The 14,323-nt window shown below is 37.8% G+C and overlaps 1 protein-coding gene across 1 annotated transcript in view; it reads left to right on the top strand.

Moving 5' to 3' along the window:
* LOC145998796 (testis-expressed protein 10) overlaps positions 1-10,436 on the top strand; it is a 38,414-nt gene extending 27,978 nt beyond the window's left edge. Inside the window, exons 8-10 of the mRNA XM_083135399.1 lie at positions 4,926-5,080; positions 5,930-6,113; positions 10,252-10,436. Coding sequence (XP_082991525.1) covers positions 4,926-5,080; positions 5,930-6,113; positions 10,252-10,333 — 421 coding nt within the window. The 3' untranslated portion in view covers positions 10,334-10,436. The remainder of the gene's footprint in view (positions 1-4,925; positions 5,081-5,929; positions 6,114-10,251) is intronic.
* The last annotated feature ends 3,887 nt before the right edge of the window (positions 10,437-14,323 follow it).

The following is a 14,323-nucleotide window of genomic DNA, read 5'->3' as shown; positions in this document are numbered from 1 at the left end:
ATATTATACACTTTCTATGGTTGAAATTTTCTCATGTGGTTCACATCTCTCATGTGGCCTATGAAGGTTTCGCTGATACCTATAAACTGTCAATAAATTTCTAATACCAAGATATGTTATCAACCTGATATAGAATTAAAAATGTTCTGTGAAGAACCAGAATGAATCATTTCTCATGACTTCAGTAAGATTTACTCAAAGAGAATATGTATTAATAAATTTATTTTGCAATATTAGGGTATATGAATCATACCTTTATATTCACTAAAGCAAGAACAAAATTGCAGTAGTTGTGCTGTGAATAGGCTGCTTTAATTTTTTTACAATTTGTAGTAATGCAATGTATTTAATTTGTCCCTCTAATTTTAGTTAATATTTTTATTGCTGGTATAACCATGAATGGTTTTGATTTGTAGTGTGATAGCAGATCCAACATTCTGAAATTAAAAGAGAGGTATTGAATATGTTGAAGTGCTTGAATTATGCTCTAGGATTTCAGGAAAAGTAACTTACTTGATATGTCTAGAAATTGGTCTCATTCATTTAATACACAATTTTTAAAATGTATTTGTAAATTTTACATTGCACTCAGATTGTTGAGTTTATCCAAAAATGTGTTCAAATTGAATGTTCCAAACAGTCTCCCCTTCCTCTCAATTTTCTGTGTGTTAGCCCTTCATCACTGTATCTGAGCCAATATTAGAAATAGGTTTCTGTTGTATATACAAATTTGTTCATTTTAGTTTCTTGATCGATGACATTTCTATTTTAAAGCTTGTGTATGATTTCTACTAGTTATCTACAGAAGTTTTTTTTTCTTCTTTTGCTACCAATGGAATAACAATATAAAATTTTCAAATTAAATATAAAATTGCAAGTATATCTTGAAGAATGTGAATGCATCATTAACCTCCTTGATAATACACGTAACCAGATGGTAGGAATGGGTTAACTGCAGTGATTAGAATGCTACATTTTAAAAGTAGCTTTGCTACACATACAGCTACTCCTCTGGGCTACTTGCTCCTTTGCATAAAAAAATTAAACAACCCCAAGGCAGTTGTACTTACTAGGTAATGTTCTGTTATTTATCATTTTACCCATCATGCAATACAATTTTGTTAGCAATGTTACTATCTGTACCTTGTTACTAGTTTTTAGCTAATTAGGATGCTGTCCAAATTAAAGTTTACAACTATGCATAAATGTAGTTCAGTGGGACTATTTATGTGTAGATATTAACACACTTTTGATAGGTAAAATTATTTCATTTTTAATAGCTAAATATGAAGGCAGCATTTTGTATGAAAATATCAGTGGCAACCATGACTAAATGAGGTAAAGGTGAAGAAGATATTTATAAGTTTTTCAAAAGGCACAATGTAAAAGTAACTTGTCACACTGTTACATGATAGCTTTGCCAGCCTCTGTAACGCAGTGGTTAGCACACATGCTACTACACCAGAAGTCCCAGGTTCAAATCGCAGCCTGGGCATGAGTAATCTTCATGTGTCCCTTCATCACATCATAATTCATCCTCATCTTCCCGATTAGCCAAAAGTGGCAGAAATGCAAAGTTAAATAAACCAAATCAATCAATTACATGGTGACTTTTCTTCTTGGTCTTTTCTATTAATGCAAAGAAAGAATATAAAGCACATTCAAAATTTACTTCAAAATACCAAGCTGAAATGTAGCTCCTAGCTACCTGCAATAGCACTGTACTTCTGATCACTGGTTAACTACATATAATTGTTTAAACATTTACTTTACACAAGAAGGCATATGCATTATGTGTTTATATATGTCAAAATAATGAAGAAATGCTGCAATTTTGCATTAATTTATAGGCCGTTAATATATAGTATATCTGATATGCGCGGTGCCTCAGTCGGTAACGCGTCTGACTACCATGCTAAAGGTCCCGGGTTCGATCCCCGGCCGGTTCAAATCCGGGAACTTTTCTAACGATGGAAGCGGCCCCGGCGCCCACCCAGCGTCGAATAACATGGGTACCTGGGGGAAACCCTGGGGGGTAAAGGCGGTCAGGGGCATGATGCTGATCACATCACCCCCACTCAAGACCGGATCAAGAAAGTGTGGGGCATTACCCCCACACCCCCTATACGCCTTCATGGCGTGGTGCTATGCACAGGGGAGCACTTTAACTTTTTGATATAATTTTACCGATACATCAATATTCCTATACTGGCTAACCTGTCCCATTCTTAATTTTTTGCAAAGAGGTTTATATATCGTACTGTGTGAGGGGAAAGGGTATTTTCTGTGTTGATACAATAAACTGGGTCTTGGGCCTCCCCGATGGTGCAGTGGTATCGTCATCGCCTTGTACTCAAGGGGTCCAAGGTGTGATACCCGTGGAGGCACATAGTTGTTCGGATCCCACTTTAAACTGTAGGTCCAGTTCCAATTAGCCTTACTGTGCATAAAGTGGACTTAAAACAAAATCAATGTATCAATTTATATGCATATTCGTTGTATTAGTAAAATATTAGTGATCTTGTATATCTATAAAGAGCCTGTAATTTAGTTGTAACTGTCATTTTGATATATTTATGGATATAATCATATAATTCATATAGTCTGATTTTATAAAGTAAATGTCGCCAAGAAACACTTGCAATTTCATATTACACTGATAAAATGTCAGTTTTTCCAGTATCGGTAAATTTCACATTGGTATCAGCAAAAATTTCACACTGGCTCTTCAGTTGTATGCAAGATGCAACTCCTTTGTGCCTCCAACAAGGATTTGATACACAAAGTCATGATAATGAAATATTATAAAGAAGACATAGGAGTTGAGCCTCTCCATTTTCTTGTGATCTTCCACCATTCCTCTCTTTCCATGGTGTTCCAATCTTGTCCTCTTCTCCTAACACTCTCCACTATCTGCTCTTTCCACCTACATCTTGGTTTTCCCTTTGTCCTTGTTCCCAATCCTTGTGCATTGTAAGCTCTTACTGGCAGTTTTTCTGCACCCATTCTCTTCATGTATCCAAACCATCTCATCTGTGCCTGATCTATTCTGTCCAGCAGCTTCACAACCCCCCCACTATCTGGCGGATCTCCTCATTCTTTATTCTGTCCCTTCTAATCTTCCCCAACATGCTCCTTAAAAATTTCAACTCTAATGCCTGCAGCTTTCTATTCTCTCTGTCAGTGTCTGCTTCTTTGCTCCATACATAATTATTGGTACATAGTATGCATTATATATTACCTTCTTGCATTTCATAGGTACATCCCTGTTCCATATTAATCTTTGAACGCTTCGATATAGTCCACCACCAATTTGTCCTCTTCTGTTTACCTCCTCATCTATTCTTCCACTTCTATCAATTCCTAGATATTTGAAATTCTCCACAACCCTCAACTCTTTCATGTCCTGCCAGAGGCGGGAAATAGCAAAGGATGATGATGATATGATTGATTAACTTTGCAACCACATACTGTACATGTCAATTTACATGCTTGTAAAATTGTACTTCATGGAGGAAAAACATCAAATTATCTATTTGTGAATGAGCATTGTCTGAAAATTATTTTTTACTACATTTTCTTAAAAATTCACTAATGGGTGTAGTCTTCAATTTAGGGCTTAGTATTTTTTAATGTGACTGTATCAACAACATAACATGGAAACCATTCACTTAAACAATCAGAACTGCAAGCACAAGCAATATCCATTGCCCTCCAATAATCGATAGGTGTATAATGCAGATTGTGAGTTCAAGGCTTATTACATTGGCACAACTATTAATGAAAGAATTCAACAACACCAGACTGATAAGACATTTATTTAACAAAGAATTCCAAATACAGCGTTAGCCATTTTATATTGGAATGTATAACAGTAGAAAATTAACAACATAAACAAAAATTACATCCGATATAGAACGTTGCACATTTTTGTACAACAGCCTTTTAAAACGTGCCTGATTATCAAAAATGTCTATTTGGCTTGTTAACTTATTGAATTGACTGGGTAGTCTGTAGAGCAGGAAACGCTGTATGAGGCATAACCTTGGCTTCATGGGCTTTTGTAAGTGTTTAGTGGATGGAATTCGCTAACAAACGATGGCCAGGAAGAAATTTAGAACATAATTTAGTGTAATGATGATGATAAGTGGTGGTGTAACATTCTTTGAAGATCAAGTACATCCAAGTAGCTTTTCACGTTGGCAGCACATAGTCACGATTTTCTGGCTTTCCTATAAATGTTTCCAATAAGCTCCTCAATTGCCCTCTTGTCAGCTAGACCTTCCACTGAGTATCAAACCCAGGACCTCTTGCATCAAATGTTAAGAGTTCTAACTATTTAGACAAATGGGAGCTCCCGACTACAGCAACCATGTTAATGAATTAAGCAATGATAATGGAACACTAATACCATGTGGATGCAAACTGGAAGCTACAGAACTCCTGGTGGCTTGATGCAAAACAGTAGCTTGATATACACTGACTTCTGTGGCAGAGTGGTTACTGGTTAATACAACATGCTACAATGCCAGGGATCCTGGGTTTGAATCCCAACCCGGCTGTTCTTGGCGAGTTTCCCTTCATCAATTTTTATCATATCATCACATTCTCATCTTCACGATTAGCCAAAGTGGCAGAAAAGTGAAGTAAAATAAACAAAATCAATCAAACAATAGCGTGATATGCAGTAAAGTAACAAGTTCCCATATGGATGCTGGTCACCAAAATTAATAGATATACTGATATTTAGTGTTGCAGATAAAGCAGCTCGAGAGAAAACACAAAAAGATTCTAATTAACAAAAACATTTATCATTAAAGATGATTTCAAGGGGTTTAAAGTTCAGTTCGAATTACCAAGTAATTCGAACTAAAGAGAGAGCACTATTAGTTTAGATTATATTATTGTGCATGTTTGTATTCTAGGAAAACGCACCTGGATGGCTGGCTGGTTCGATTACCTAATATCCTCTGTGAGAAGGAGGTTTCTCCTGGTACAATCAAAGCTATGGCAAGGCTTGCAATACAGAAGAATGTTTCCTTTCTCTCAAGCTTCTCATCAAAGATTCCAGACATATTGAGTAAGTATTTTGTGAATAACACAGACATAAATACTTAATTGTATCAGTGGTTTAATCTCTACCTAGTTTTCAACTAGAATGCCCGAATGGTCGACAAATAACATGAAAAAAGACTGTTTAAAAGTAGTATCAGCTTTGAAAAATAGTACACCTGAAATACAATACAGCTTCTGAATTTGTTGGAAATGGTTGTTTGGTACTTCAGGTTGAAAACGATTGGAATATATATATATAATGAGCAGTTTTGTACATTAGCTTGAATGTCCATCCCTTGATTTTAAAGCCTCTGTATATATATATGAGAGAGAGAGAGAGATAGAATAGTCCTTAGATCTTGTTAAGTCCTACATGTCTTGCAACACTATGCTTTTGTGTGTGTGTGTACTTTAAGTATAATGGTTTAATAAAAATTGCTCTTTTTTGTATATAACTTCAAACCTGCCTCATTAAATGTATAAAATCCACATAGATGTAAGTTCTAGAAATTGTGGAGGACAGAGATTAGCTATATTATTGGCATGAAATGCCAAAGACCTATGTTCAAACAACCCTGTTCCTCATAATTTTCACATAAAATTTTTAAAATGTTATTTCATTCATATTTTGGGAAATGAGAGAGGAGGTAGTAAATAATTAGAGAAACTTAGTACTCATATTTTCTGCGAAACTGCTTTTAATTTGTTGTAATTAATTAATAGGACAAACTTAAAACACCTTTGCAGAAAACATGAGTACTAAGTTTCCCTGTAATTATGTTATTTTTCATTAATAAAAATCTTGATTTGAATTAATAATACTTGTTATAATTTTTGTGTATTTTACTTATGCATTATTAATATAATTTTGCAGATAATTTGCCACACATAACTGTTACAAATTTAGAGCCAATAGAAGGACAGAAATCTATAGTGAACATATTTTATTGGATGCCAGATTGGAATGAAGGACATTTGAAGTGTTTGGGGAAACACATCAAGAGTGCACATTTCGATAAAGAACTGATTGCATATATTTTGGAAATCTTCCAAGTAAGGTGAGTATTGTCAGTAGTTTTATAAAACAATATGACATTAACCTTTAGTGGCCGGGAGCCTCACTGCTTTTAGAGAAGGTAAAATTTATACATTGTGCCTCCCAATAATTAGTGTTAAAGGAAGAAGAAATTACTTACGTTAAATTTCGTATTTTCACGTTGCACAATTGGATGGTTATTTCTGATTAATTTTGAAGGCTCACTGCCTTCATATACTGTATTTCTTGAGCGAGAAACTTTTTCCATGACAATTTATACCCTAGTAGTATACAATTTATTTTGTCTGCATTCCTGGGAGTTCTTTCTTTAATGAGGTACTTTTGAATGGAGGTATGAAAAACATAAAAAAATACTCAAATTTCTTTGCCCTGCTAACCCCTACAGTATGTGAAAATAGTCTATATATATACATATAGAATAAAAGGAAGGAGGGCCACAAGGGCTAAATAAAAAGTGAAAGAGGAGAGAGGAAACACTCACCGGACAAAGAAAAAATTCAAATTTTCGTGATGGTATGTCACATCTTCAGGAGTAGAGACACGTTGTAGAACTAAGTGACAAGATGGAAGAGTAAGTATGTTTTCCTGGGGGAAACATCCACAGCCCTGAACCTCCGCATCAACAACCACCACTCCTCTACCCAAAACCTGGACTTTGCTGTTGCCATTCACACCAATCACCACAATATTCCTTTTAATGACTGCTTCCAGGTAGCGATCACCCACTCCTTGCCCCAATCCACCAACACCTCAATACGTAGAAGATGGGAGAGGGCCTACATATCGACCATGAATGCAACCACACCTCCAGGCCTGAACAAGGCCACCCAGTAACGCCCCTCATCCCCTATCCTCACCCTCACCACCACCTTTTCCCAACCACCCCCTTCCCCACCACTCACAGTTTTCGACAAGCCAGGCAAAAGAACCATCTCTATATATTTATATTTTTTTTGTGGTACTGTCAACACTTTTTTTTTTTCGGGACCTGGCAACAATGCAGGTCATGCTTACTCTTCCCTCTAGTCACTTAGTTATACAACGTCTCTCTACTCCTGAAGATGTGACATACCATCACGAAAATTTGGATTTTTTCTTTGTCCGGTGAGTGTTTCCTCTCTCCTCTTTCATTTTCGTGATTTCATTTGGGAGGATGGTGGGCAAAATTGGAGGAGGCTTGAGTGGGTTTCATTGGTTGTGGTCTGGGATGAAGGGTTTTTTGCCCAGAAGTGTTGCCATCTGAGGTGTCTGGCAAAGGTGTGGATATCGAAGAGGAGACGGAATTGGTTGTGGGGAGTTGTGGGGGAGAAGGTGAGGCCTTTGGATAGAATATCAATTTCGGTAGGGGTGAGATTGTGGTTGAACAAATTTAGTACTAATGAAAGTAAAATAGTGGTCTGGGGGCAAGTCACCTACGCTACAATGAACCCACCCTGCTACCCCTGGGGGGTGGGACAGGGGGACAACCTTGAAATGTTAAAAAGGAACCCCTATTTTTTATTGCAGATTCAATGTCCGAAAGTACGTCGGTTTTGTCCGACACAGTTTGTTCCATTCGTGATAGATAGATGGCACCGTAAGCGCAACGTGTTGGTTGTGTCTCGTAAATGCAGTGGCTGGCAACTGTGTGAGGAGGGATACTGTGGCCTAGAAGCATTGTGCTCGAGCTTTCAGTAGTCTGTGATTGTATGGTCAGTGCAGTGTGACTGCAAAGAGTCGAATGACACAGTTAAGTGAAGTATTCAACATCATGGATTATCTATCCGTACAAGAAAAAATTGAAAGGATCCTTATTTATGGTGAATGCAGAAGAAACATCAACAATGTTGTGACCCTTTATGGGGAACGTTTTCCTGACAGGCTACGATCACGTTCTTCGTTTGTTCGAGCTGTCAAACAGTTTTGTGCCAAAGGAAGTGAACACCGTACAAAAAGGATTCGAAGAGCAACTGCCACTGGAGAGCATAATCAAATTGCAGTCCTAGCCACAGCTCATAATCCCCAGGCCAGTATGCGAGTAATATCATCGCAGTCAAAAATTTCTCGTAATAGTGTTTGGAGAATATTGAAACGTCACAAATTTCATCCCTATCACGTGTCCATGCATCAAGAACGTCATGGGGACTATTTTCACAATTGAGTGGTGTTTTGGGAATGGACACGCAAGCAAATACTAGTCGACCAGCAGTTCTTTCGTAAAGTACTTTTCTCTGACGAATCAACCTTCACAAACCACGGTCAGTTAATCGTCACAATAAGCATTATTGGAGTGTGGGAAACCCACATTGGTTGTGTGAAGTTGAACATCATTGTTCTTGGTCGGTTAACGTGCGGTGTGGAATCATAGGCTACAAACTCATTGGTTCCTATGTTTTTGAAGGTACTTTGGACGGGCACAAATATCAAACGTTTTTGCATGATCAATTACCGACATTGCTTGACGATGTAAACCTTGCACTGCAACAGCACATGTAGCTCCAACATGATGGTTGTCCAGCATATAATGCAATAGTAGCATTGGAGGAATTAAACTGCATGTACAATGGTCGTTGGATCGGTAGAGGCGGTCCGGTGCATTGGCCTGCCAGATCACCAGACCTTACGTTGCCAGATTTCTTTTGTGGGGATATCTCAAAGAATGTGTTTATCAAGATGTGCCAACAACCCACGCAAACATGATCGAATGAATAAGAAATGCTTGCGCACACATTGATGCAGATACACTTCTGCGTCGTGTTCAATCATTTGAACATCGGATCAAGAAATGCATTGAAGTTTGAGGACGTCATTTCGAGGCTTGCATGGAATAATTGCATCTAGCACCCTGATGGTAAGAGATGAGGGGACCCACACAAAACAAGCACCCTGATTGTTAGAGGCGAGGGGACTCACCCAAAACTAGCACCCTGATGGTGAGAGGTGAGGGGACACCCGAAATGAGCATCCTGATGGTGAGAGGTGAGGGGACTCACCCAAAACGAGCACCCTGATGGTGAGAGGTGAGCGGACTCACCCAAAATGAGCACCCTGATGGTGAGAGGTGAGGGGACTCACCCAAAATGAGCACCCTGATGGTGAGAGGTGAGGGGACTCACCCAAAATGAGCACCCTGATGGTGAGAGGCAAGGGGACTCACCCAAAACAAGTACCCTGATGGTGAGAGGCAAACAGACGGTGCCATCTATCATGAATGGAACAAAATGTGTCTGAACCTATGTATTCGAATCTGCAATAAAAAATAGGGGTTTCCTTGTAAAATTTCACGGTTGCCCCCTCCCCCACCCCCTGGGAATGTCAGGGTGGGTTCATTGTAGCGTAGGTGATTTGTCCCCACAATACTATTTTACTTTCATATGGAACATTTTTTCGTTCGATGCATATTTCTTCAGGTATTTCGATTTGTCAAGTTACATGGGACACCCTGTATATAGTCTGCCTCAAGAGTGGTACCTTGATTACAAGTTTTTCAGTCCTATGAAGGGAAAAAATATATAGTACAGTTAAATTATGCATAATTCTATATTGATATTGAGAAATGTGGGAGACTGGAAAGTCTGCCTCTATATAAAGCAATAAAAATAAATAATTTCTAAGTCTTGTGGAAGAACTATCATATACTGTAGACCAGGGGTAGAAAAATACAGGGTGTCTGGTCGCCATGGGGACTGAAAATATTCACCGGGGGCCTACATTTTTGAATTCAGCTTTTTTTTTTCTTTTTAAGTAACAAGTACAGTATATTTTCATGTTTGTGCATTTTCTGTGCCATGTATGTTACCATTAAATCATAATGATAAACATGTCATTATAAATTTTTGCACAGTTAGCCAAATTATAAAATTTGCAGCAATATGGTATAGTCGGATGTGTTAGAATGTATTGCATAATTATTCATGCTGTTACCAGTTGGGCCTTCTTTAGAAAAGCCACTCCAGAGCAAGAATTAATTACTTTTAATCCAACCTTGTATAAATTCATAAATTAAATATTTGAAGATCAAATTTCCTAGCTTATCTTATAGGAGGAGTTTAAAAATGAAAGCTGTTTTCTGAGAATCAAGGGCTAGCACCTGAATTGTTTTTAGTTTTGTCTACCCCTGCTGTAGACTATAAATAGTAATACATAATATTAATTTTCAGAAAGGATAAGCATCCAGAGAGTCCATTTGCCCTTATGCTTGAAAAAACATCATGGTGGAAGGAGTTAAGAGGAAGTGCTTGACCAATCCACAACTTTGCTATCGTCTTTGAAGATGTCAGTGTTCAAATATTTTATTTGCCTGTTGTAAAGATTTTTGTACAATGAATAAAGAGAATGATTTTGTGCAAGAATGTACATTATTTTAATATGCATGAGAGAATAAGTGAAACAATCTGAAAATGTTTTAGTATAGCTAGTTAGAGTAGGTTCTAATGGATTTTTTCTTTCCATGTATCATATGTAGCACATATAACCATCAAAAATATACAAAGGAAACATCATCACCTCTTGCTGAGTCGGCATAGAAGTCAATCCTCTCCATTTTCTTCTAGTCTTCCAACATTCCTCTCTTTCCAATGTTCAAATCTTCTCCTCTTCTCCTAACACTCTCCACTACCTGCTCTTCCCACTGACATCTTGGTCTTTCCCTTGGCCTTATTCCAACTCCTTGTGCATTATAAGCTCTTGATGGTATCCTTTCTGCATCCATCCTCTTCGTGTGTACAAACCATCTCATCTATGCCTGATCTATTCTGTCCTGGAGCTTCACCACCCCCACTGTCTGTCAGATCTCCTCATACCTTATTCCCCAATATACTCCTTAAAAATTTCATCTCCATTGCCTGCATCTTTCTTTTGTCACTCTCGGTCATTGTCCAAGTCTCTGCTCCATATATAGTCATTGGTACATAGTATGTATTATATATTACCTTATTGCATCATAGATACATCCCTGTTCCATATTAATCTTCGAATGCTTTGATATAGTCCACCACCCATTTGTCCCCGTCTGTTTACCTCCTCATCTATTCTTCCACTTCTCTCAATTATTCTTCCATGTCCACCTTTATTCTTGGTTCATTTCTGGCTATGTTTCTTGTTATTAGCACCTCGGTCGTTTCTGCGCTGAATTTCACTCCTGCTTTTCTGATTTCCTCATTCTAACTATCAAGCTGTCTCTGTACTTCTTCATAGTTTCCCCATATTACTAGGTCATCAGCGAACAGCAGGGCCTTAATCTCTTTCTCTCCTATCTTCTTCCCCATCTCTTTGGTTAATTACATCCATTATCCATTGTAATTGTGAAGAGCCGTGGGGAAAGAGCACCTCCTTATACTGAACCACTGTGTTCTTCTCACTGGTGTCTTCACACAGCTCTGGTTGGCGTTGTATGTGCTCTGAACTCTACACACTATCTCTTTCTCTGCTCCTTTCTCTCTTAGAGCCTTCCAAATCTTTATTCTGTCCATGCTATCAAATGCCTTTCCTGTAATTGCCTTATGGTGAATATCAGATCTACTGTTGATCTGCCTCTTCTAAATCCATACTGTTCCTCTCTTATGTTCATCTCTGTTACTTCCCTTATTCTTTTCCCTAATATATTCTTATACATCTTTGCTCATTGGTACGTTAGTGTTATTCCTATGTAGTTTTTACATTCCTTTCTGTCCCCCTTCTTGAATATGGAAACTATTAGTCCCTTTGTCCAATCTCTTGCCCCCACTGTTTTCATCACACTCATTCTCTTTAGTGCTTCCACCACGTTCCATGTGATATTCATTTTTACTTTCCTGTTTTCTTTTTTCTTCACTTCTTCATGTTCCTTTCCTTTTTTCACATTCAGCAATATCTCAAATGATTTCTCCACATTCTTCTTATTTCTTCATACTCTCCTACAACAATTCTCCTTTCTCTCGCTAATCCATACAATACTTTCTTGTTCCAATCTACATCATATTCTAGCACTTTGGCCCATTCTTCCATCCACTTTCTTCTTTCCTCCTTTACTATTGTTTTTGCCTCTTTTTTTTTCCCATGCACTCTTTTCGTGCATTTTGTGATTTCCTTTAAACCATTTTATAAATGCATCATTTTTGTTTTTCACTGCCTCTCTAGTTCTTTCATTCCACCATGGTGTTTCTTTTGTTGCTCGTCCTTGTACATACTTTTCGGCTGCCTCTACTAATTCTGTTTTAAATCTTATCCATTCTGTTTCTACTCCTTTGGGTTGATCTCTTGGCACTTTTGTTCACAATATTTCTTGATATTTCTCTTTTATCATCTTATCCTTGAATTTCCACACTCTTATCCTTCTCGGGGTGTAAGGGGTGCTCCTTCCACGTAATGCACCCAATAGTCAACCTCACTTCCACATAGTACACCCTGGACTGCAGACTAACGAGGCTCTGACGACTGGCCCCATGGCCAGTATAATTCTGTGTCGTCCTGTGTTTTGTCCTTATTTGTGCCGAGTGCCCCTTTTTAGCCGCAGCTTTTAACCAAGGTAAGGAAATTTTAGTTTTCAGACACACTGTTATTTTTGTTATGATAACGGGCTGGACCCCGTATAGTGTGGTGGGTGCAAAATAACCTCAGTGCTGACGCACCCAAAAAATATAAACTCAGTCAAAATTCTTATCATTCTCTCTTGTTTCTTCCTTCTCTCTTATTTTGCATCTCGCATCTACTAGTAGCCTGTGATCACTGTCTAAGTTCTCACTGGCTATTACTTTAATGTTGTTCATTATCTTCTTTACTTGTTTACCAATATATAATCTATTACAGACTTTTGTTCATTATTCCAACTGTATCTTGTAATTTATTGGCTGTCATATTTCTTCTTAAACCAGCTATTACCTACAAACAGTCAGTTTCTTACAAAAGTCCAGTAGCCTCCTCATTCCTCTGCCCCCATCCATCTGCTTTAAGTATTTCCGTATACCCTTTCCTGTCTCTTCCCACTTGTGCGTTAAAATCACCCATCACAATTATTCTGTCATTTACCCTTTCTACTTCCTCACTAATTCCACTTCTGCCCACAAATCAACCCCACTTCTTCTGCCCTCTTCAGTACGTGCCCAGTACAGTTTATAATATTTCCTAAATTTAATTTCTCCTCTTCCTTTCCATTTCGTTTCACTCATTCCAAAGATGTTGATTCCTCTTCTCTCCATTAGATCCACAATTTCGTCAGTCCTTCCTGTCATCATTCCAATGTTCAATGTCCCTATTCGTAGCCTGCGCTGTCTCCAATTTCCAGTCCGACTTGCTTCTCTATTTACTCAAATTTTTATGCTTTCAGCTGTTGACTAATCGGGCCTGTCACAGCCTACACCTGGGTGGTGGGCCTGCCACCTGGGGGTTCTCAGGAAGTTGGGGTACAAGGAAGCACTTTTTAATAGTAAAAGGAATTTTGAAATTGTACTGCAACACACAAAAACCTTTTTATAAGAACCCATACCTTGACTGCTGGTGCAAATTAGATTTCTTTTCTTCAGTAATACAAAACCAAATTGTATTTAACCAGCTCTTTCCAAACCTCTTAGTTTGCTTTGTTACATTTTGTAAGAAGGCCTGCATATAAATAAAGACAACCACATCCACATGAGTGGGAAGTGTGAAATATATTCTCCATTAGGGTTGAGAGTAACATAACTTTTTTTCTTTCTATTTGGCAATTATGTCAGTATCACACCTTCCATAGTCAAAATTGTAGAAGTAATTTTAACAGTAATGCATTACTGTTTAAAATGCGTGTGTACTAGGGGAGAACTAGTACCTATGCAGAGGCCACACAGATACTTGATGATTGAAAATTGTAGTAATTAAAAGTTGTTCAAAATATTGATTAATATTAGTGTGCAAGTATTCCGCTCCAATTATATTTATCACTTTGCTAATAGTTATGCTCTAAAACAATGAATAAAACAGAATATGAAAATACATGTATAATCACAAGATCCAGTTTTTCACACAACGGCTGCAAAATAGAAAGAAACTGAATTTTGCATAATTTCTGGGAGATTGTAATGGTGTTGCAGAACATTTTTGCAGACCTCGAAAGACCAAAATGCCAGTCAAGTACTACCCTCTATCAGTAAATAAATTTCAGCTGATGGCATCGGCTGTCTTAATGTGTAACATTTGCAAGATTGTTACTGTCCAATTTATTATTTGGAACAAAAACTGATTTTTACAAGAAAGAGCGATTTTATTTTTCTCTGTGGTCAA

This window comes from Lepisma saccharinum, chromosome 14 (genome assembly GCF_977018435.1).
Source record: "Lepisma saccharinum chromosome 14, izLepSacc3.1, whole genome shotgun sequence".
NCBI lineage: Eukaryota > Metazoa > Arthropoda > Insecta > Zygentoma > Lepismatidae > Lepisma > Lepisma saccharinum.
Note: the sequence above shows the minus strand (reverse complement) of the source record. Positions and strands in the feature narration are given on the sequence as shown.